The sequence below is a fragment of the Rhipicephalus sanguineus genome, chromosome 7 (assembly GCF_013339695.2).
Source record: "Rhipicephalus sanguineus isolate Rsan-2018 chromosome 7, BIME_Rsan_1.4, whole genome shotgun sequence".
NCBI lineage: Eukaryota > Metazoa > Arthropoda > Arachnida > Ixodida > Ixodidae > Rhipicephalus > Rhipicephalus sanguineus.
The window spans coordinates 130,205,946-130,228,426 of NC_051182.1; the positions used below are offsets into that span (position 1 = coordinate 130,205,946).

A 22,481-nucleotide genomic window follows, 5' to 3' on the forward strand; every position below is an offset into this window, starting at 1 on the left:
AATAACGGCGGCGACCGCGCTTCGGGACCGCGCGCTGCTCAGAGCCGTCGCCCGGACCACCTGCTTTCGGCACGGCTTGTTGAAGCAGGGATCGCTCGTCAAACATGTCAGACTGCAGGCATAGCGGACAAGTTCCTGCGTACGTTTTAAGCACTTTTTGAGCCTGAAAACTAGGCGCAAAATTAAGTAAAACGCTCAAAGCAACTGAGAACTGCGTAACTCGCCGGTCGGCGTCCATTTTTGACTACCCAAGCAACTTCGGCGCACGCCACCAGGCTCCGCCACAGTACGCAAAACTCCAGCGCGTCAGCCCTATACACGAACAAAGAACCGCTAATCCGGCAACAGATCGGGAAATCGGGCTACGGGAAAGGGAAGGCCTAACGCCCAGCAGAACGCGTAAGTCACTGCTAGGTGAGTTCGAATACGATGATGCAGGGGCTGAACGTTTTTGATGACGGCACGCACCGGTATTCTGTACTGTTGCACAAAAACGCTCCACGAAGAATTTCAGCACGCAGCGCTCGGGCCTGCCACGCACGAACAGCCTGGTAAACGTCTGCTTGCAACATTTTACTGCGTGCGAACCGCACAATACGCGCCAAGTTTACGCCGGGACTACAAATCTGCGCAGAAGCTAACCACCGCGGAGAGCACGCCACTGAGCACGCCGCGGGGCGTCTGGTGTTTGTTTGCCCCCATACTGGTTTGTTTGCCCCATGCCCCATAAATCTGACGTCACTTCCGCCACACTTTTCGCAATGCATTGAAATACGATAGGGCCTCTCCTTAGTTTTCCTTCTTCCATGTGCACATGTACTGCTCCGCGAAGTACTCCGGTTCGGCGCGCGTTTCGAAATTAAGTTTTGGTTTGTGAACCTTCCGTACCTACTATGGCGGCCATTTGGCTATTCGAGCGGCCGTCACAGGTTTTGACCCATTTGTAAATGAAATTCGTGACAAGCTCCCTTGGCGAATCGTCGGAAAAGCTGGAGGGTGACGAGCGCTCACCTGAAGACGCAGACGCCATTTTGACTGTGAGGTGCACGTAAAAGGTGCGACGTTTTCACAGGTGCAAAAACGCGAAATGACACTGCATCAAGCAAAACAAATATAAATATCTCCTTGGTGCGCGCTGACCCTCTTTTCAAACAGCGCCCCTTAAGAAATAAACTAATGTTTTTGTTTTTTTTTTTATTATTCTCACGCAAAAAACACGGACGCAATTGTGGGTCTACAATCTTCAGCGGTAGCACACGCGTAGTTCGGCTCTCTAACCTTTCCCTTCATTACAGCCACTGCCAAGAAAAGTTGCCCGAAGCTTCCGGTATTGGCGCCATTGCCGGAGCTAATCGCGGAGGCCGCGTGCTGCCGTCATGAGCACCATATCATACGTCAAACGAAGGCAGCGCCACTGTTCTGCTCGCTACAAACGAAGGTGTATCGGCACATTTTACAGGGGTGAAACAGCTGCGCCAATTTGATACATTTCCTTATTTTTGCGCCAAGCTGAGCCAAAACCGTGAAATTTGTTGAAATTGCGCCACGCTGCGCCAAAATTCCCGACCAGCTTCGAGGTTTTCTCAGTTGCGCAAATTTTAGCGAGTGTGGGTATCATCATCCAAAAATTGGGGGACCCTTAAGCTTCGCCTTTAAGAGTTGAACGCAATAGCGAAATCCGGCCCCTAGTGCGCACTTCAACCACTAAGTGCATACTTATTAATGTGTTTTGTTACACACACACGCGCACACGCACACGCACACACACACACACACACACACACACACACACACACACACACACACACACACACACACACACACACACACACACACACACACACACACACACACACACACACACACACACACACACAGACACGCGCGCGCGCGCGCGCGCGAATGGCACAGGTTTTCGATCTAAAGCAAGAGTCGCATGGCCTCTCAGATACACGCCGCGCGCTCGCCATTTCGGAGGCCATGAAGAGTCTCACAATGCCTCACAGATGGCAGCACATTATCTAGCGTTTGCTGTTTGCTTGTTGATATGTTTTCCGCTAGATGGACATAGTTGTCCATTTTTAGAGCTGTTTGAAAGTTCGTGTGTGTTTTTAGCGGCCATGGCTGCACTATCCCGGCCTTTTTCGACGTAGTTTGATGGTCTCCCAAATGCGCCTACAAAACGCCGAATAGGCTCGTTTTCGTCGTGACACCTGTCGAACAAAATGCGTTAAGGAGACTCCTTCCACTACATAGCATTTATGTAGTGTTTTTTTCCGAAGTAGCTGCAAGTAACCTCGTGGCTTCGTGGTAGGACACCTGCTTGCCACGCGAACGGCCCGGGTTCGATCCTCAATGAAACCGAAACTGATATTCTTTATTTTATTTGCTGCTTTCTCGATTTTTCGCTCACGGTCGATTTTTCGCTCACAACCAACGGTGCCGACACCGACAACGGAATTTCTGCGACACGAGCTCTCTAACGCTATCGCGTTAATACAGACGCGCAGACAAACCCCCCGTGAACAAATTGTAATGTCATACGAAGTGAGGCTGGCAGCAAACATTTGTATCCGATCTCGCGTATCTCTACAAAATGATCGTGTAAGAGAATACGGCCGCTCCAGAGAAAGGTGCTCTTTCTGCACAGTGTCTTCGCATTGAGAGCGCAGCACGTAGCAGGATTACGAGCCGCCCGCCGATGGCTGCCGAGATAGCGCGTGCGCCAGCGATCATGACCGCGCCCTTAGAATCAAAGTTCAAGGTTGCTGCCCGAGCGACAGCACCTCCCCACCCTCCCTCGCGTCTTTTCATGCTCGTTCAAGACGGGCGGGGCGTTTCCTCTATGCTTCGATGGCAGGCTTTTCGAGCGGAGTGGTATTATCGCATGCGCCCTCCGAGCGACAGAGATGGGCTGGCTCGTTTGATCACTGCTTCAGCCGCCTTCGTCACCTGCACTGACGCGCTTTAACCCGCGGTAGAACATACTATGCGCGGGGGGATGTTATCAATTTGGACTTTATACGGGACATGACGGCAAAAATCATTCGAGAGTGTCCATATAATTGCTATCGCAATAAGAAAGGACAGTTGTTCTGAAATTTCCTGATGCTCGTTTTATTGCGTGCAGAACGGTTTTTAAGCCACTTTTGCCGCAGTACACTGGTGTCCTGCGGAAAAGCGTACTGAGATTTAGAAGGGGCTATTAGTACTAGCTGTCCGGGACACAGCACATTTTGTTTGCTAATTACTCATTCGTGCACGCGCCATGTAATTACGAGTGCTAGTATGATCGCTGATGTCTAAAAATTATTGGCAATCATTTCGAGCTGCTGTGTATGGCGTTTCTGCGACCTTGAGAAACAAATAGACAAAAACGTATGCCAGTTTTCTTTCTTCGCCACCCCCACTTGCTCCTGCTTTACGAATCTTCCATATTTTCTGGTTGCCAGGTTCGCAGGTCCACTTGCAGTGCCTGTCGAATTATTTGACAGGCCCTGCAAATGCTAATGTGGACTTAGTCATTGTTCGCACTCTGGGGTGGCTCATCACGCTGCTTTTATTGAAATAGCAATGTTTCACGTACGTGCACTGTGCACTAGTTAGCTGATGTTGAATGGTTTGTACGTATTTTTGTTTTCTTTTCTAAAAGTAAGCCTTCTTTGTTATACTACTCAAATTTGGGATTTCGTGCTAAAAAATTCTGTTTTTTTTTCGTAACCTGCTCCAAATTTGGATTTTTGTGCTCCAAATCCTATTTCGGCTGTTGCACCCCTGATTTTGGGTTAGAAAAGATTACAATAATAATGGATCTATTGTATTTCAACACTGATGTAGAGACCATTAACCGCGTGCACCAGTGAATGGTCACGTGATCGCAATCATGTGCTCCGCTTTTTTGCCGCGTGAGGCGCCAAAAGTGACTTTAATGTAGAAAATATAAATCCAAGTCTAACGAGAAAAAGAGGGCTCGTTTTAGCCAATACAATGTACAATCTCCATTAGTAGGGTTATCTAAATTCGAGTTCTGAGCGGTTGTCTGTCCGTTTTTAAGATCTCTGGACAGACGTGACACTATTTCCCGCCACACTACTTGTGCGCTGCGCCGTCTCCGTATTCCTGTCTACCACACGGACGCGAGCCGGCCAGAGTATACCCCCTCTGGAAAACGCATGGGCTAGGGATAAACAGATTCGCCGTAATAAAATTGACGTTCGAACACGTGGCATTTGCGCCTGAACACTAAGAGTTGTCGCGGAGGCAGTTTTGGAACTTTCCGAGTAACACTTACGTGACGTTGACAACGTACTTAGGGGATCTAATAATTAATTGCAACATATCGGTTTACAGGGTCGGTTAGATTACTGCAGTTGTAGGTCAGTAGCTCCAGCTTTGAGATCGTGATCGATAATGGATCGATCAGCAACAACCTTGAGAAGAATTTCGTTCGCGTACCAACGACGTAGTCACAGCTGGGGAAGACTTCGTTAGCTCGTGACATGCTGCATGGTAGCGCGCACACGAGCTTAAAGGGGACCGACGTATGCCGGCTGCAACTACTTAAAGGGGCACTGAAGGCAAATAACAATTTATGTCAGAGTGAAAGCTCAATGTATGACAACGTCTAAAACGGCAATATCATCAACAGCAGTGCCCTACTTACCGAGAAATTAAGCTAAATGTATCACACGATGAGCGCCACGGGCGGCACATTTTTGGAAATGATCCCGATGACGTGAGAGAGCTCGACTACGATTAATCACTCGTAATCAAACTAGCTGCTATAATAAAAGAACCTTCCATGCATCAAGATACGTAATAAAATGCTGCTCGTTCGTTTCTGTTTGATTCATGGAAAAAAGAACCTCTTTGGCGGCGACCATATGTCTGGCCGGTTTTGCGACCTAACTGTATTTCAAGGTCACTCCACCCTAACTGCCCAATGGCGCGACACTCGCAGACAGTGTCGTAGCCGGGGGGGGGGGGGGGGTGCACACCGATCCCGTGCCCCCCCCCCCTCCCGAAAAATTTTCCCCATTGGATACAGAGCACAAAATGACACTCGAACCCATTTATCTGCCCAGACCCAATCTTGGGTCAAAGAGGTGCCCCCCCCCCCCCGAAAAAAAATTTCTGCCTACGCCACTGTTCGCAGATGCACATGCACGTTTTTATTTGCTTAGAAATATAATTGCTTGTTCAGCCGTTAACTTAAAGGGGCCTTGCAACGTTTTTTTCGTCTACCTGCCGTACCACTGGGGTGTGTGTACCGTTGAATACTGAGATGAACGCAAAATAAGAATTATCGAAATTACCGCACAGGCAGTGGCGTAGCCGGGGGGGGGGGCACACCGGGCCCGTGCGCCCCAATTTTTTTCTCCCATGGGATACAGCTGCACAAAATGACACTAGACCACACTTCTCTGCTCGGCCCCATTCAGATCAAGGATGTGCCCCCCTCCATCCCTGAAAAAAATTTCTGCCTACGCCCCTGCGCACGGGAACTGACGTTACTAGCCTTCGAATTTCCAAACCGCAGCAGTCGACGAAATAAAACTTTCCGTTTCGCATTTCACTCTGTCGTTGACGTCAGCTGCTGGTTCCAATCACCGCGCGCCTCTTATAGAGAGACACCGGAAGTTTCGCCTCATGGATGCTGCAGTTGCGCAGCGCACCTAACGTCGTTTTGCAACTGTTTATCCAAATTTGATATTTAAAAAATTCTGATGTATTTAAGGAAGTATAAAAAGCGTTTTTTGTATCAAGCCAATCAAAACACCCTGCCATTTCCGTAACCGCCGCTTGATGAAACGTCACTTAATTACGATCACAAAAATAGTCGTTGTGTGTCTCTGTAGTCCGAAGTCAAAGTGGTTTCTTCGTTGAAATAAAATTATAAGAAAGTTGTTTTTGGCGTCACCACTTGCGCAACGATATCAGTGCTTTCCACAGTACCAGAAGAAGGGACAAAAACGACATGTTTAATTTGTGCTGAAAGGCCCCTTTTACGTGCTTAGGGGAATTCCCAAAGAAAAAAAGGAAACAAGGCTCCATTCAGAAGACAGAGAGAGTTTAATTGTTCGTTGTTTATTAGACGTGTTAGCATAAGCTGTTGTTAACATTTGATTCATCTTTTGTCAGTTGCAGGGCCGGCAGTTGAAGACCAGTTCGCTTGGCTTCGACTTGGTAGAGGCTCTGGTTGGGTGATTCAAAGTCGGATGAGGTCACGTGTAATTTTCACAGAAGTGTCAATCAGGGTAGTGCGTAAGCGGCGTCAAGAATGCAAGCAGGGTCATTGTTCGAGAGGACTATTTACAGAACGTTTGAAGTTGCTAACCGTCACAGATTCTTCTAACGCGTGTAGCCGTAAGAAAAAAAAAGAGTATGTGTTACTCTTTTCCGTTTGTCCTGGCTTTCCGCGTATGACTCTTTAAAAGAGACACGTGAACTCTCTTGTGGGCTCCATGACTCTCCGACGATAGTATAGCGATCTCCAAAGAGAGTGCACGTGACTCCTTAAAGAGAGTCATATACGTGGCAAGCCTGGACCCACAAAAAAAGTGAGAGGGCTCTTTTCTTTCTTACAGTGTACTCTATCTTGATGTTCAGATCAAGCAGATGTATAAACTTGCTTGCACAGTTAAGAAGTAGCTTACATCACTGCGAAACACATCACGATAATTGCTATATGAGGCAATGTCATCAACAGCACGAACAATAGTTTCGAACATAAGCGATATACAATACGTTAGTATACAAGTCATGACGCGTGTAAATCGTACGGGTCTAGTTCACTGTTATGAGCACTGTCAACTATACCGCCGTATTTTGCGTTTTGAGCCGAAACACGAAAAACAGGTGCCCGTCCCGTGGGCCAATCAAAACTGACAAGATGGCGCAATCGGACAGTGTTCGGGAATAGCAAAAATCCTGTTTTTTTTTCTTATTTATGTTCCACAACCACAATAACAACGACGACAATACCCGTTTACAATGTAAGACTGAGACAGCTTTCAGCTCAAGCGCTTCAGCGTAGTAGAAGGGCACTGTACAAACACTCACGACCGAGCTAGGGCTCGGATTCGTTTGGCTACCTCTTGGATACATGCAATCGACGTTGGCGAATGTTCGACTGCAAGGCGCAGACTCCTCATTCATTGCCACGTCCTCCCGTATAAGATGCGAATGATTATGAAAGGTAGCCTCGGATATATGCGACACGTATTCACAGTTGTCTGTCACCTGTACGAACGAAGATCGTCGACTGTTGGCAACCATGGCCGTCGGAAAAACGCCAACGCGGTATAGTTTCGGATTACCTTGGCTCGGCGACCTGACTTCATTGCAGGCTTATGATTCCTGCGAGGTCGAGAGCGAATAATCGAAATTTGGAAAATCGAACATCGTACACTCTATTTCTCTTTTCAATCGGAACAACTGATTCGAGACCGCAAATGCCTGATTTCTTCGAGCTGTCCATTACGACGCTGTAGTATACATCGATTATCAGACCCTTGGCCTGCACGAAAAAGGCATGACATAACGAACAAGACCATTTATGGGCCCACCAAGAAACTGAGATAGCCGCTCACTTTTTGCTCGTTCACAGAGATGCCAAGTTGAAGAGCTCGATTAGAAAGTTCCTCGATTCAAACACTGACACTTACGAAAGAAATGTCCTGTTTATATTTCACACAAGTCATGATTGGCGCAGTTGTGCACAAACTAAGTGACACGCCCTGCGTGACTGCAACACAATGTGCGCGCAACTGTTATTTGAAGCAGTACGCTGTAGCTGAAGTGACGTCACGTACGTGGACTGAAGTAGTACAAAAACCCATGTGGTGATCAACGTCATTATGACGCAATCGTGACGCCACGTGATGACGTCATCCCATGACGTCAGAGGCTCCGCATCCAGGGCCAACCTTATCGATCAGGGTAGACCTCCTGAGTACAGTCTTTATCTTAGCAAGAACTGACCTTGTTTTGTTTCATCAACTTAACAACGTTGGCTGCGCTTTCGTGTGGCTCTCGCGTTTGCGACAAGTCACGAACAAGTCAAGAATAGGCGATAGCTTTTGGACTCGATACCAGTCGTAATGCAACTCGAAGTCGGGTCATTCGCGCATCACTTGAAGAACGAGGACAATGAAATAGACAGCTAGAAGCAAGCGCATGTCTGTTAATTTCGTGTCATCGTTCTCTAAGTGTTGCGCGAATAACCTGACCAGGAATTGTTGCCAACAAGCCCAAACCAGTACCCTCATACGTAATGGCAACGACAGGCTTGTGTACCACACTTATATATTACAAGCGCTAAGACGACAGGGACAAGAAAGGGCACGATACCCTCTGTGTATCACCCTCTTTTCCATGTCATCCACAGAAATGGACAGCGTGATGCTGCGATATCTTTTCTTGCAGCTGTCAAACGCTTAAGGTGTTGCTGAGGTTCTCCATTTGGCGACTTGTTGCCGCTGCATTCTTGACCTATCGCTGGCTACAGCTCTTTCGTATATTTATTGGTGTTCCTTCGATGACACTTCAAACCGACTGAAATGTCCTGTATCGGGGACAATGTGTTTACACGGCTGCCTGGTAGAAGCTGAAAGCGGCTGCCTACGTAGCTCCAATATCGGTCGATTTCTCCTGGACAGCCATACTGAAGCGGAAATACAATGCTACTTTAGGGTCCTGTAGAAGATGGCTATATGGCGAGCTCTTGAGCATCACTGAGCAAAGAAATCGCAACTGCCCTGTCAACTGTGTTCAAACAACAGGCGAAAAAACAGGGCTTCAGGTTGTGCATATATGTACATTGCCATTCATTTAAAAAAAAAAAAAAGCAGTTATGTTAGCACCCAGCGGGGTTTCGACCGGCGCAGCCGGTTTTCCTTTCATGGTGTCGGCAGCCTGTTTGTTCGAAACTCCCACCGGCACCGTTTTTTGTTTTTTTTTTTCATATCTGCTCAATAAATGCTGCATAGCGAGCGCATCGTGCTTTCCCCTTAATACGTCATCTGGGCAATCACTCGCTGTTGACGCTTATGACGTCGTTTCATGGCATGACCAATGACCATGCAGTTTGGGCCGCATGACGAGCGAAAATGGTGCACACTGTTCCATTATCTTGGTCCCCCATGACTCAGGACTATACAAGCGACTGACGAGCGTACCAAAACGTGATGTAAAACCTTTAACAAAATTTCACCTATGAAGACTTGTATTCGAAGCATCGCCACTTCATTTTGCTTACATTCAGTTTACATATTCGCCTACGATACACCACAAGAAACACGTGAGCAGCGTCGCTAATGGCGCCATCTTGAGATGCTGAATAAAACCCGAGCGCACAATACTATCATTACTCTGGTGAAGAGGTCATGTGGCTGCCTATGTACTGGCGTAGAGGCGTCGACAACAGTATAATCATGAATCGAAGTGTATCTTCCCGCGTTCCTTGTACAAAAGAAGAAAAAAAAACACGTTGATGAAGCTCTGCGGATTAACAAAACGCCGCAAGCTGCCCATACTAGGTCTGTCGCTGCCCGACGTGTCACCGGTGTTTCGCAAACTGTAATGCGTACGCGAATACGGATTAACCGTCGTTCCCTAATACTACGGCGAGCCAGTTGAGACGCTTCTTCCACAGTCTAATATTCTGGGTTAAGGACGCTTGATTTGGTCGGCGCAACGCTAAGGGCCGTTGTCTACGTGAGAGTAGAAAAATCTATAAGTTCGCGGAAATCACACTACTGGGGGTGAAGGGCTTCGCAGGTTTGGCACACAATAAAACCGGCAGCTGACACGCATACGTCAACAGAAATCTGGAAATATCCGGATTTTGCCGGAAACGCCCAACCTATACACCGAGACAACTACGCAAGTGACAGAGACACGAGTCTATAGACAGCTTGCACTGACGTCACTGAAACTGCCATGTTGGAGTACCAACATGTCGGGACTTGAAATTTGTCATGTCACGTTACTGTTATCAGTAGATCGCACGCAGGTGCTTTCATTATTTGTGGTTGCTTGCAGCGTCGTCGTTGTCACACTGAAGCAGGTTTACCGCCACGTGATTATGCTGCCTTCACGTCATCAATGCCGCCATGTTGGAGCACCAGTACATTAAAAACCCCCATCCATGACGTCACGTGCAAGCCATCAATATCTGGAACTCACTTTGATTACATCATCATCGTGACGACGCACGTTCCTGTGCCGCGCACGAACCCGAACGTTATGTCATCGGAAGACAGCTTCTCCCTCAAGCGCCACAATGGCTTATCGCAGTGAAACATTCTAGAATATGCGGTCCAGTAATTCGATATTCCCTTCGTCCAATTCTCGCGAAAGTTGGATGAAAATTCTACGAAATCTTATCATTGATTTCGCAAACACTTAGTGGAAACATGTGGCCGATATAAGCCTTTCGACCGTAGCTTGATAACATCCCCACTGTGGACTGTTGCGCGTGCGTAAACGTCCGAGCCACGTGTTGTCAGACGCCCTTTCGTGCTTTTGGGCAGTTGATCACGTGGAATCACAAAAGTCCAGACGACATCATATATGGCAACGCCCACGGAACCCTAGTTGGACAGCCTGTGTAAAATTACTGGACGCATTAACCGGAAGTGATTCGGTCAGGCATGCCCACAGAGTGACGCGACCACGTGACGTCCGGATTAGAGGCACGCGGAACGACGGTGGCGCCCTCACACTAAAGAGAATATGGGCACGGTAATGTTCGCCAGCATCTCCCTGCCGAACGTAATGGCCTGCGCCTCGGCCACTGGTATCACGTTCCACGGGTCGTGGTTCAATATGCTCGTGAGTAACATGGATATCGCCGACGTGAGGTTGCCCAGTCCTTTGAGTAACACCTGCGCCTTGCCCATCCTCCAGATCCGCACCACGTCTAATCGGTTGTTGCCGTTGGCGAGCTGGGATATCTGTATCCACACCACGGTGCCCGAGAGCTTGATGTCGGCGTCGCCGTTGTACAGCAGGTGCCGGTGGTCGGTGAGTACGCGGTACTTGGCCGTCGCCATGATGCTGTCCAGCAGGATGACCAACCCCACGGTGACGTCGCCGTTTTTGCAGATGACGTAGGCCGGCTTGCGACGCGACAGAGTGTAGACGTTTCGAGCCTGGACGTCGTAGAGGAAGACCTGCGCGGATGAAGGCGAGACGTCAGCGCTTAAGGAACTTGTGAAGGTACGCGGACGGCGTCCATACACACCCCACTTACACACCGACTATGCCGTTTCATTCCGAACCGCGGTCTGTCGTGCCTGTTCAGAACTGCACAACGGCCGCGGGTTCATTTGCAAGCATGCAGCGTGGAATTCAAAGCTATATATAGTTTGTCCCACGTAACTTGATGAAAGACTTTAAAAATAAAAGTCGTGTCGCAAGGGAATTTACCTGGAGGCATATTATTTGCACTAACATATACTTAGGGTATTTTTATCTTCCCCTTATAGCTAACTCCTTCGTCATGTTTAATTACCTTAATTTTGAAATATTGATTGAAGACTCGAAGTATGATCGCAGAGCTGTACAGCACCTTCAAAAACCACCGATTGAATTGTTTCCTGCACGGTATACGTTTCACGAAGCACTTCCTTCCGCGTTGCAAAGGAAGCCCGCGAAGTATGCTAAACAAGTCACGTGACAAAGCGCTCGCGCACTGCTGTCAAGCGTGCAATTGGTGAAGCAGGTAGCCTGCAGCGTTCTATGGGCGCCCTATCACCTCGGCAGCACTCAGCAGCATGCATTTGCGCCGTCAGCCGGTGGCGCAGTTTCGGCCACCACCTGTACACACTACCAGTTCCCCGTGGCCACAGTCACGCTGCAGGCGATCTAGTGCACCTTTAGCACGTTTGAAAGCAGCGTGACAGCAGTGCGCACGTGCTCCGTCAGGTAGCTTTTTATTAACACGAAAGTGTTTTATGCCGGGGTCCACCAAGACTTCAGTGACGTATTTCCGTGACGGAAATGACGTCGAAAAAAATTACACGATCAGATGGCAAAGAAAAAAAGTTCCGGCAACGAACCCACGACCGCTTGGTCCGCAACAATAGATGCCGGGAACGCTATCCACTGCGCCACGGTCACAGACTAGAGGCTTTACAAACGCGCCTTTTATATCTACCACTCTCCCGATCGGAGTGGTGGTGCTGCCCTCTGGGAGCGGTAAAATAAAGTAATTCGTCATTATCCTGGCCTCCGCGATTAGCACCTGCAACGCGTTACACGTCCGTCTCATTCGGCGCGTTTTCAATAGAAATTCAATTTTGTCAATGCCTTAACACACTGCGAGGTGGCGATCTTAGCCCAAGCGTCGTAAAAGCGTCGGCCTCGCTCATAGCATCACGTTAATTCAAACCAAAAATAGCTAAGCGACGCGCGCCTGCCTCACCTGGCTGTAACACCGCGTTCCCCGCTCACGCGCTCGCCCCGAGAAAATCGCGGCCGGGGGGCGGTACGACGCGCTTTGCGTCCGGCCGTGGTGTTTAATCACATTTTAACGTGCCGCGGGATGGCGACCAAGTTCTGCGTCCAATATGCGACGCTCTTCTGGCTATCACACCTCGTTCTCTGATTACGCTTTCACCGTTAACTACTACAGCTACCAAAAGGGTTTGTTTAATCATATAACATGGACGTTAGTCCTCGGGATGGAGACGTACCACCGATCATCAAAGTGCGTGCATCCACATTAAACGGAGCTATCAGTAAACATTCAGTTACTTCTGTAAGGGCACGCTTTACTTTCGTGTTATTCCGATTCCTATGACGGGGGGATCAACCATCTTTTTTAAAGTGTGTAGCATTTTAGGGGACGAGCTTGCCATCCATTCACTGTCTCATGTCGCATGGTCACGCAGTGGTCAATACAGACCTAAAACGAGGCTAAGATGGCTCAAAGCCAGTGCAAAATAAACTAACAAGGTCTAGTAATATAAAGTGCAGAAGTAAGCAAGAGTGAATCGCAATAATTTACTTCAAATCGCGAAAGACACTTCTGAAACATCCAGCTGATACCTGCACCGCGCGAGAGATGGCGCCACTTCCCCGCCAAGCGCGCGATTGCCAAGGTAATCACTGGGCTGCCCGTGCTACGCATTTCCTCAGGTTTCACGGTAGTGGAGCTGCATTAAGCGCAGGATTTAGAACTACACAAAGACCTACACAAGAACGACATTAGCGCAGGATTGTTTTTCTTATTTCGCGGGCTTTCTTTGCGACGCAGAAAAAAGGACTATCGTCTCACGTAGTCATTTTCCAATTCAATTCGGCGTTTAATTAATCGCATACCTGAAGATGTTCCTCGATGTAGATGGTGAAGTTGGGTCCCTGGATGGGCTCCATGGCTCGGATGAGACGCGTGGCGAAGCGGAACAGGTAGTCGACGTAGTCGTCCAGCTCGGTGCCGTTGTTGCAAGGGACCTGGCGCTTGCTGATGCGGTGACCGTGAGGCGAGAAGGTGCGCGGCACCTCGGAGTGAGGCGTCGGAACGACGAGCGACTCGAGCAGGTCCTGCACCTCGCTGGGCTTCGTGGACACCGCCTGCGAAATGTGGAGGTGGTCCACAAAGCTTATGGTCACGTGTACCGTTCACAAAGTAGCGGTAGAATTGCTGTGTTATGGCTTTAGATAGCACAAAGACAACCCCCGCAAGGTGGTGGTGTCAACAATACGAGTATAAAGCCTGTCAGGCGTTAAAGGTATCATCATCATCGTATTCATCCTACTTAGATCCACTGCAGGACGAAGGCCTCTCCCGATCTCACTTTGCCCTATCCTGTGCCTTCCCCAAATGTGTTTCTCATGCCTTGGTAACCATTCTGTTCCTCTTGCTGCTGCGCAAAACGACCAGTCCGGTATGTGGACAATAAACAAGCGTTCACATTGCTTCAAATACTGCTGCTAGTTGGAGCGCGGCAACAAAAACTAATTGGCTTTCTGCACGGTTCTTCCCAGTGAGAGAGACTGTTGCGGCCCGCAGAGAGCTTTCTATCCTTTAAAAAAAAACAAGTCTGGACTCTCGAAATAGCACCCCTCTCAGTGCACTGTCTGAATGAACCGCCTTATGTAAGCTTCATCACGTGATCCCCTTTCAGATCACTCTTTGAATCACCCACCTTACATAAGCTTCATCACGTAACCCCCCTTGTTTGAATTACCACCTTACGTAAGCTTCACCACGTGACCACTGGAGCAAACGTCTCGAAAAGTGGACGTGTCTCCGTCAAAGCTGCAACTAACTGCCTTAAAGAAGACAAAGTCCACTTCCCGAAACGTTGACTTCAGCGACTTTTCCCTGTTCAACGATTTCTCATCAGTCCAACTGTAAGAGTGTTAACATCAGCCACAAGGCTCCCCGTAATCGTGTACGTCTCGTCACCTTGGTTATGACTTTGTTCAGCTTGTCCTCGACCATCTGGCGCACGTGGTCCACGATGCTGTTGCCGACCACACCCATCACGTCCTGGTCCTCGGACTGGGTCTTGGCCTTGGCCGTCGGCAGGAACCGCTTGGCTACGACCTCGTCCACGTGTGTCCTCAGACCCGTCTGGGCCACCAGCAGGTCATCCTTGTCGACGTGCAGCACCCGGGCGAACCAGGACATGGCAGCCCGTCCAAGCACCGCCTCGAACTGACCGCTCTCGTCTATGACGCGCGACTGCTTCTCGCCTTCGCCGCTGATGTAGCCCTGGGCGAAATGACAAATGATTCACTGTCAAAGGCATTGTTAAGGCTACAGACTTAGATGCCTCATCAAACGCGAAAATTGACCGTCGGCGTCAACTAGAGTGATGCAAAAAACTGACATCACGAGATGACGTCACCATATGGCGTCTTCATGACGTAATCGCGACGTCATCATAACGTCACTGTGACGCAGGCCCGTAGCCAGGAATTTTTTTCGGGGGGGGGGGGCACTTGCTGAAATCCTTCACTATTTGACAGAAAGGTCTATTTTCATTATTTTCCGTAAAACAACATGTCCCATAAAAATTTCAAGGGGGGGGGCGGCCCCAGCCTGGCTACGTGCCTGCTCTGTGATGTCACATAACTATACACAACTATGCATCACTATGTAACGTCACATCATGTGACGCCACATAACGTGACGGCACATGATCATGTCATCACATGACCCGGTCGCTTGGTCAGAGGTGAGCCGGTCACGGATGCAGCGCAAAACCAGATAAGGTGCAGAAAGCCTGCTATGCCTTCAAACCTGGAGGCAATGCAAAACCGCGTTATGTGCACAAAGCTCTCGGAGCGGGGCGTGGCGGGGCAGGACCAACACATCGACTGAGAAGGAAAAGAAGAAGATGGATTTCGCCTTCGAATCGTCTTAGGCGAATGCGTAAGGGAAGAGGACATCATCATCATCGTCATCATCACAAGGGACCCTTGTGAGTTTTTGTTGTTGTTGCTGTTCCCTATAAAACTGGCTCATGCCCACAAGGGGGACTGGCCACACTGAAGTTCATAAGGGAAATGCGCGAACGAAGAATTAAATTTAGATATTAACAGACATTAATTGTTATGAACGTTGTAGAAATTCTGGACATTAATTATTGTGAGCGATACCGCAATACAACAGCTAAAATTGTATACTCAGGTTGTATTTAAAATACCGTCACTTCTGCATTTTTTCCCTTTTTTTATGCTTTTACCACTCCCCCTCTGTAATGCATCTGGCTTTGAGGGGCATAAAAATGAAACGAAATGAAACGGTACTGCACGCTATTTAACTTTAAAAACATACAAGGAAGGATAAATCCTGATGTAAATAAATATGTGTGATGAAATCTCATCCAGGAAACGAATAAGACAGTTGATGCTTCTTTCATAGGAATCGATAATAACACGAAGGTGAAAGGTGCCTTCACCGAATTGAAGAAATCCAAGGGAAATACAAGCGCGTAACATTGCACACTGCACAATATAATCGAGTTGTCTATACTTTTTTTATTGTTTAATTTTTAACTCACGAGGGAAACGCTTGAAAATACTTGCTTTGGCAGAGCCTCCTTTGCGTTGGCCTTGCATAAGAACGCGTCTGTTACGTCTGGCTTGGAGTCCTCGTATATACTGAGGCATTCTCAGCGCGTAGTTTGCCGAAATTTTGTAAGTAAATGACATTCTTATTTCCTTTACGTCTGGAACATCACGCTGTGTCAGATAAACGTTATATGGTTTCGTTTAAACACTCCTGAATTACCTTGACAGCATTCAAACCAAAAAATCATTTGACACAATATGTCAGAGAAATGAGCCAACGCGCCTATCTCAATTCTGAGGGGTGCGTAGAGTGGCATCTTGAAGATATCGTGCGTCAACACTTTGCAATTGAAAAACGTTTACTTAGAAGTCGAACGTGCTAGCTGTAGCTTTGCGCAGATTTCGTCTAAGCACGGCCTGGGACTGCTTACTGCTCTCCTGTAGTAAAGTACAAAGTGCCCTGAATCGTTAAGCAACTTGTTCTAACCACACGCACCACGTTTTCTTTGCTTTGCTGGTGCTTTCAGTAGGGACAGTTGTATACGGCACTCCCATAGTAGAATGTAGGGCTCCAAATAGTTCACATTTACTGACATCACGAAATAGGAACAGCGATATTTTAACACGGGGACACGGACAAGAGCTTGTCCGTGTCGTTATTTACAGCGAAAGCTTTATATGGCTAGGCCACATGTTTCGATAACGGTTTCCATTGGCTGCGCCGTTAGTTACGTCGTTTTCTACGTCGCACCCAAGCGCGCACGCCATTGGCTGCGCCGTCAGTGAGGTCGTCTCTCCGTCGGACCTAGAGTTACTGTATATGCTACCTTTAGGTAGCAGAGTTGCGCATCTGTCTTCCAAACGCCGCCAGCAACCATGCATTGCGGAGAAGCTGACGCTCGGGCTAATTTTTTGTATTTTTGGACGCCGCCTCTGCAGCGAACTGAATTAACACTAGACATCTATAATCAATGCTTATCGCCGGTCTTCGACACGCCGGACATGTTAATTGCCGACACGATAGGCATGTCGCCTGCGCAAACGGAGTGCTACTTCACCGCATAGCGGTGGTTGCTAGCCGGACATATGCCCAACTCTGCTACCTACAACTCTGCTGCATTAATGTGCGTCTGCGTGAGCACAATAATTCCCTGAAAGGCCAAGCTAGCTCGCACATATCGCTGCACTGTCGCGATTGTGGTTGTGTGCCTTTATTTGGTAACACGGCCATTCTGTATCGACACAGGGGGCAGACGCAGCGGGAAATCGTGGAGGCTGCGCATATAAGCTCTTTGTCAGATGTGTGCGTTGCTCAGGCCTCAATCAGCTTAATTCAAAAAGAGATAGACTATCTGGGCATACGATGATAGTTACTAGAGTTTCTGTTTGTTTGGTTTTTGTAATAAGTTCTTTTTTCCTTTCCGCCCCCTCATGTTCACGTGGTACGCAGCGATGTTATTTAAGCATGGGTTACGCGCAATAAATGTTGTAGTTGGCAGTCAGCGCTTGTCCTGTGTAGTATTTCTTCTTTTGTCTCTCGTTTTTCGCGCTGTAAATTAACTATGATCTGCTACCTAAAGGTAGCATATACAGTAACTCTAGTCGGACCCAAGCATGCGCGCCATGGCGGGCGGAGGTGATGTGGAAGCGGCAGTGCCGGTAGAGGTGTGTAGGTGTTCTGTGGAAGCGTCAACATGGCAATGGCGCAACACGTTCGCCGGGGCCGACGCCCGCTTTCGGCGGGAGTTTCTCTAGCGGCACTTCGGCTGTGGCTGCGACGTCTGCGACCGCCTGTGGTTCGACAACAACCTGGCTACGATCGACGGGATCCGGTCTCAACAACAACGAAACAATGCCATGCAGGTATTGACGCGCCGGTTCCCCAGTTGCTCCCGACGTCGGTCAGTTTCGGGTCTGTGGGACATGCAAGGAATCGCTAATCAAAGGCAGTATGCCAAGTTTAGGCCCCGTTAACGGCTACGTTTACCCACCGATGCCTTCACATTTGCCCAGGCTCAACGTCGTCAAGGAACGACTGGTGGCCCCGCGTCTGCCCTAACACGGTCCATTGCTGGTAGGAAGGCAAGAAGGAGGTGTTCGCAATGACAACGCTGCTCGGCAAGTCAACGGCATTTCCAACTTTGTCTGCCCCCGAAGTTCATTGGAACCGCTTAATTGAGCTACTCGAACACATCAGGGGACACGGCGACGACGCGCTGGTTCGTGCAAGAGATGGCGTTGCTCGAACTCCCTAGCGTCGAACTTTGAAACAATGATCCTGAGGCGTGTGCGATATACGTCAACAAGACCTTCGACGTGATCCTCAACATCCTCAAAGACCGGCGGATTTCGCCATTCAAACCATACCAATAATTGAGAAAGGCTTCAATACAACGTCGGGATTAACCCACTGCTTAACGCCGGGGCCGCACTCTTCAGCTTCACTGGTTAACCATATGTACGGAGTGCTTGGGTGGTGATCTTTTGTGTCCCCGTGTATAAATCGCGCTGTTCCTATTTCGTTATGCAAAACTAGAGTGTACTAGAACAGGGGAGTGCTCGGAACGGCCGCAGCACCAATGTACAAAAAGTGAAACCCAAACAGGGTCAAGCTTCTGTTGCTACGTATTCCTACAAAAAGTAACGTAAAATATGAAATCTTGTTTCGAGTCTCGTCTTCGCGAAAATCTCGGAGGCCATACTTTACGTTTTTGTACAATCCCGGGCGGTGGCGCTGCAAATACCTGCGCTCGCGCTCTAATTTCTTCTATTTTACTTCACATTTTGCGTTACTTTTTGAACCAACACGTAGCAACTTAAGCTAGTTTTAAGAAACGAAGGAAAGCCAATACAGCTACAAAAGGGGACACTAAGAATAAAAACCCACCATCTGCAGCTGCGATTCGATCCCGGGCCTTTTGAGTGGGAAGCGGGCATTCTACCCCTGCACCATTTTGGCGGAGCCGCGCGTATCTCTTAAACGACGACACATTGCAGACTACCGATCGCAGCGCTGCAGGCGGATTGACCCTGTTTGGGCTTCACTTTTCGAATCTCGTTCCGGGCACTCCCCCGTTATAGTACACTCTAGCAAAACCAACTAGCCCAAAGCTTCAATTTACTTAGTGACATCACTTCTGTGACGGATATGATGTCAGTGATTTCTTGGTGGAGCCCGGCATAGAACACTCGTGTTAAGAGCCGCGCGGTTCCTTGTGCATTCGTCTAAGGCGCTGCAGGCGGATTGACCCTGTTTGGGCTTCACTTTTCGAATCTCGTTCCGGGCACTCCCCCGTTATAGTACACTCTAGCAAAACCAAATAGCCCAAAGCTTCAATTTACTTAGTGACATCACTTCCGTGACGGATATGATGTCAGTGATTTCTTGGTGGAGCCCGGCATAGAACACTCGTGTTAAGAGCCGCGCGGTTCCTTGTGCATTCGTCTAAGACTACTCGACATCTGTTTAAGCCATCGATACGAACTGTATTATAATAATAATATCTGGGGTTTAGCGTCCCAAAACCACGATATGATTATGAGAGACGCCGTAGTGTAGGGCTCCGGTCCTCCGAAAATTTCGACCTCCTGGGATTCTTTAACGTGCACCTAAATCTAGGTACACGGGCCTCAAACATTTTCGCCTCCATCGAAAATGCAGCCGCCGCGGCCGGGATTCGATCCCGCGGCCTTCGGGTCAGCAGTCAAGCGTCATAACCACTAGACCACCCTGGCGGGGCGATACGAACAGTAGCTCTAGTGAAGTGTATACGGTCATTTATTACGTCATTTCAACGGGATTATCGTTGGAGCGGCAGCAGTGGTCTGCAGACTCACCTTGACGCGGTAGGCGCATCGTATCTCCACCCGGGGCATTATCATGAGCACGCTGGCGCGCATCGCGGCGTTGTTGGTGGCCACGTCGCGGATGGTGAAGTTCGACAGTCCCGTCACGGCAAGCTGCAATAAAGATATGTAAGGCATTCGTGACACAGTTTTGCATAAGCAGCAGCAGCGCACCACAGGCTTGTGACGTCATCTTGGCTTGTCACAGCGGTTTAAAGGGGCCCTGCAACACTTTTCGAGCATGCTCAAAAAGCGCTGCCGATCGGTAGTCGAGGCTCCCGAGAACACGCGAGCCAAATATTATAGCGATGCGCACGGCCTGGAATTTACAATAAATTCTCAAAGTCAGCTGAAAATCGCTCCCTCTTCTCTCGACAAATGATGTATTAGTCCGCAAAATATGACGCGATTGTCGGCAGTTCCACCATTGGCTGATGTTATAATCACGATAACACCCTCATTATTACTTTCGTTGTTAATTTTGAGTTCAATAAGTAGATATGTATGTTTATATTCTGTTATCGCGTTAAAAACACCGAACAAACATTAATATTAGCACTTCCGGTCTCACCGACAGCTCGTCTGCTCGTAGTTGCGTGGTTCCGTTTTCTTCGCCATGCGCAGTGCCGAAAACGTGAATATTTCTGTGCTTTTGACCATCGCCGGTTGCCGTTGAGAGTGGCAGCCGTTCGAGTGTTGCCTCGTCAGCTGGGAACTGCATCGTCGGCACGTTCTCACGACCGACCGAGGCAGCCGTGCAGCATGTCTCCGATAACAATGCTGGCGTCCGGTAATGGCGGCGCTTCGGGGTCGTCTGCCAGTGCCGTCTTACGAGGCGGTGTATCGGAGTATGGGCCGAAACCGATCTCAGCTGTCATTCATTCCAAACGAGCGCGCAGGTTTGCTTCCATGGTTGGCAAAGCGATGAAAACACTACGGCGTTCGAGGTGCACACCCAACATTACCAAACCGACGCGCAGTTTTCAAGCACGCGAGATACGGCTCCGCCTGGCTCCGCTCGACGAGAACGACGCAAGCCGACCGGAAGTGGCGGCACAGACCACGTGGTTGCGCCCAGACGTCAGAGAGAAAAAAATGAAGAAAAAATTTCCGCCGGCGCTTTTCGGCGGAGCCTCGCTCGTCTGCGCTCCCTCCCTCGACTCGCTACCTAGATCTCCGCGTGCTCGCGGCGTTGAGTTGAGGGAGAAAGCTGCGGAACGTGATCTCTATAATTTGGTAACACCACTTAGACTTGACGGATTCGAAAAATTTTTGCGGCATATGACTCGTGAAGAGTCATACGTCAATAATGAGACTATTCCAATATAACTAAAAAGGTGTTGCAGGGCCCCTTTAAGACGCCACAGGCGATAGCCTCCAGCTGTTGAAGCATGATCGAAAATGAGATCTGGATCGCGTTTTCAACAGTTTTCATTTGCATACCCTTTTGACTTGACTAACGATAAGCGCTTGGCGTGCCTAGTAGACAGATTAATTATTTAATAATTAATAAAAATTCAGATTTGGTAGATGATAAAAATTAATTAATTGATAATGAACGCAGATACCGTGTTCCTCCTATAGCGGCAGAAAGCCAACGTTAGCCAACATTGTCCGACACTAGGCATGATTAAACCAACACCGCAGCCAACGTAAGCTAGTGCTTGTAGTGCGAGAGTATATACGGTAGTTAAATTAGGTCAGAAGTGGTCGTCGACGTAAAAGCCCATTACGAAAAGTAGGCGTAAGAGTTCTAGAAAGAGGCTGCTTTCAACAAACAAACGAAAGCTGGTGTCGAATCACGTAACTCGTCTGATAAGCTCAACGACAGTATGCGTTCATTGCTAAGCGGGAAATCCTATACATGTATGTCTCATGAGTAAAAAAAAATCAGCGCTTGTCCTATGGTATTCATTCCCATAGGCGTGCGCAGGGTTCCCCTTCAAGGGGGGGGGGGGGGCGAAGGTTCTTCGCAGCGCCCCCCCCCTAATTATGTCAATGTGTGGCGCTGACATGTCAATGTATGGCGCCCCCCCTCCCCCCCCCGTGCGCACGCCTATGTTCATTCCTTATTTGTACTTGTTCTCACCTCATTGTTTCCTGTTCTGTTCAAAATATCCGGCGTCGGTGCGAACGCGAATGGTATTCTACTGTATAGAACTGGGAGTTGACTTTCATAACTTTTTTTTGTCAGATATGATCCTTTTTTTAAATGCGGAGCATTTCTTAGTCGCACCTGCGGCGTCGGCGGCGCCGTCCACACCCCCACTGCGCATGCTCGGCTCGTCTCGTGCCGGCAGCAAGCCTCTCCTCTCCCTCCCTTCTTCCCTCCTCTCCCTCGAACGCGGGCGGTGTGTAAATAAGCGGTGGAGCGCGCGTTCGCAATTCAGTCAAGGGCATCATTACTTGGCTATCGCTTGACTTGACGCTTTGCTTGACTCGAGTAGATGCGATGGAAGCAACAGCACCTTCAATCAGCGTCCCAACACTCGTTGAAGGCAACGTTACCCCACCCTCACCGTCGTCGGCGTCAACAACAGCAAGCAACGCAGAAGACAAGGCTGCGAAGAGACGAGCATACGACGCTGAACGCAAGCGTTTGA

At 48.8% G+C, this 22,481-nt stretch overlaps 1 protein-coding gene across 1 annotated transcript in view; it reads right to left on the reverse strand.

Annotated features, from left to right (window-relative positions):
* Positions 1 to 10,183: 10,183 nt before the first annotated feature.
* The window catches only part of LOC119399930 (uncharacterized), a 39,872-nt gene continuing 27,574 nt past the window's right edge, over positions 10,184 to 22,481 (reverse strand). Inside the window, exons 3-6 of the mRNA XM_037666825.2 lie at positions 19,870 to 19,992; positions 14,420 to 14,728; positions 13,330 to 13,581; positions 10,184 to 11,177 (exon numbers count right to left, since the gene is read on the reverse strand). Of these exons, the coding sequence (XP_037522753.1) occupies positions 10,722 to 11,177; positions 13,330 to 13,581; positions 14,420 to 14,728; positions 19,870 to 19,992 (1,140 nt within the window). The 3' untranslated portion in view covers positions 10,184 to 10,721. The remainder of the gene's footprint in view (positions 11,178 to 13,329; positions 13,582 to 14,419; positions 14,729 to 19,869; positions 19,993 to 22,481) is intronic.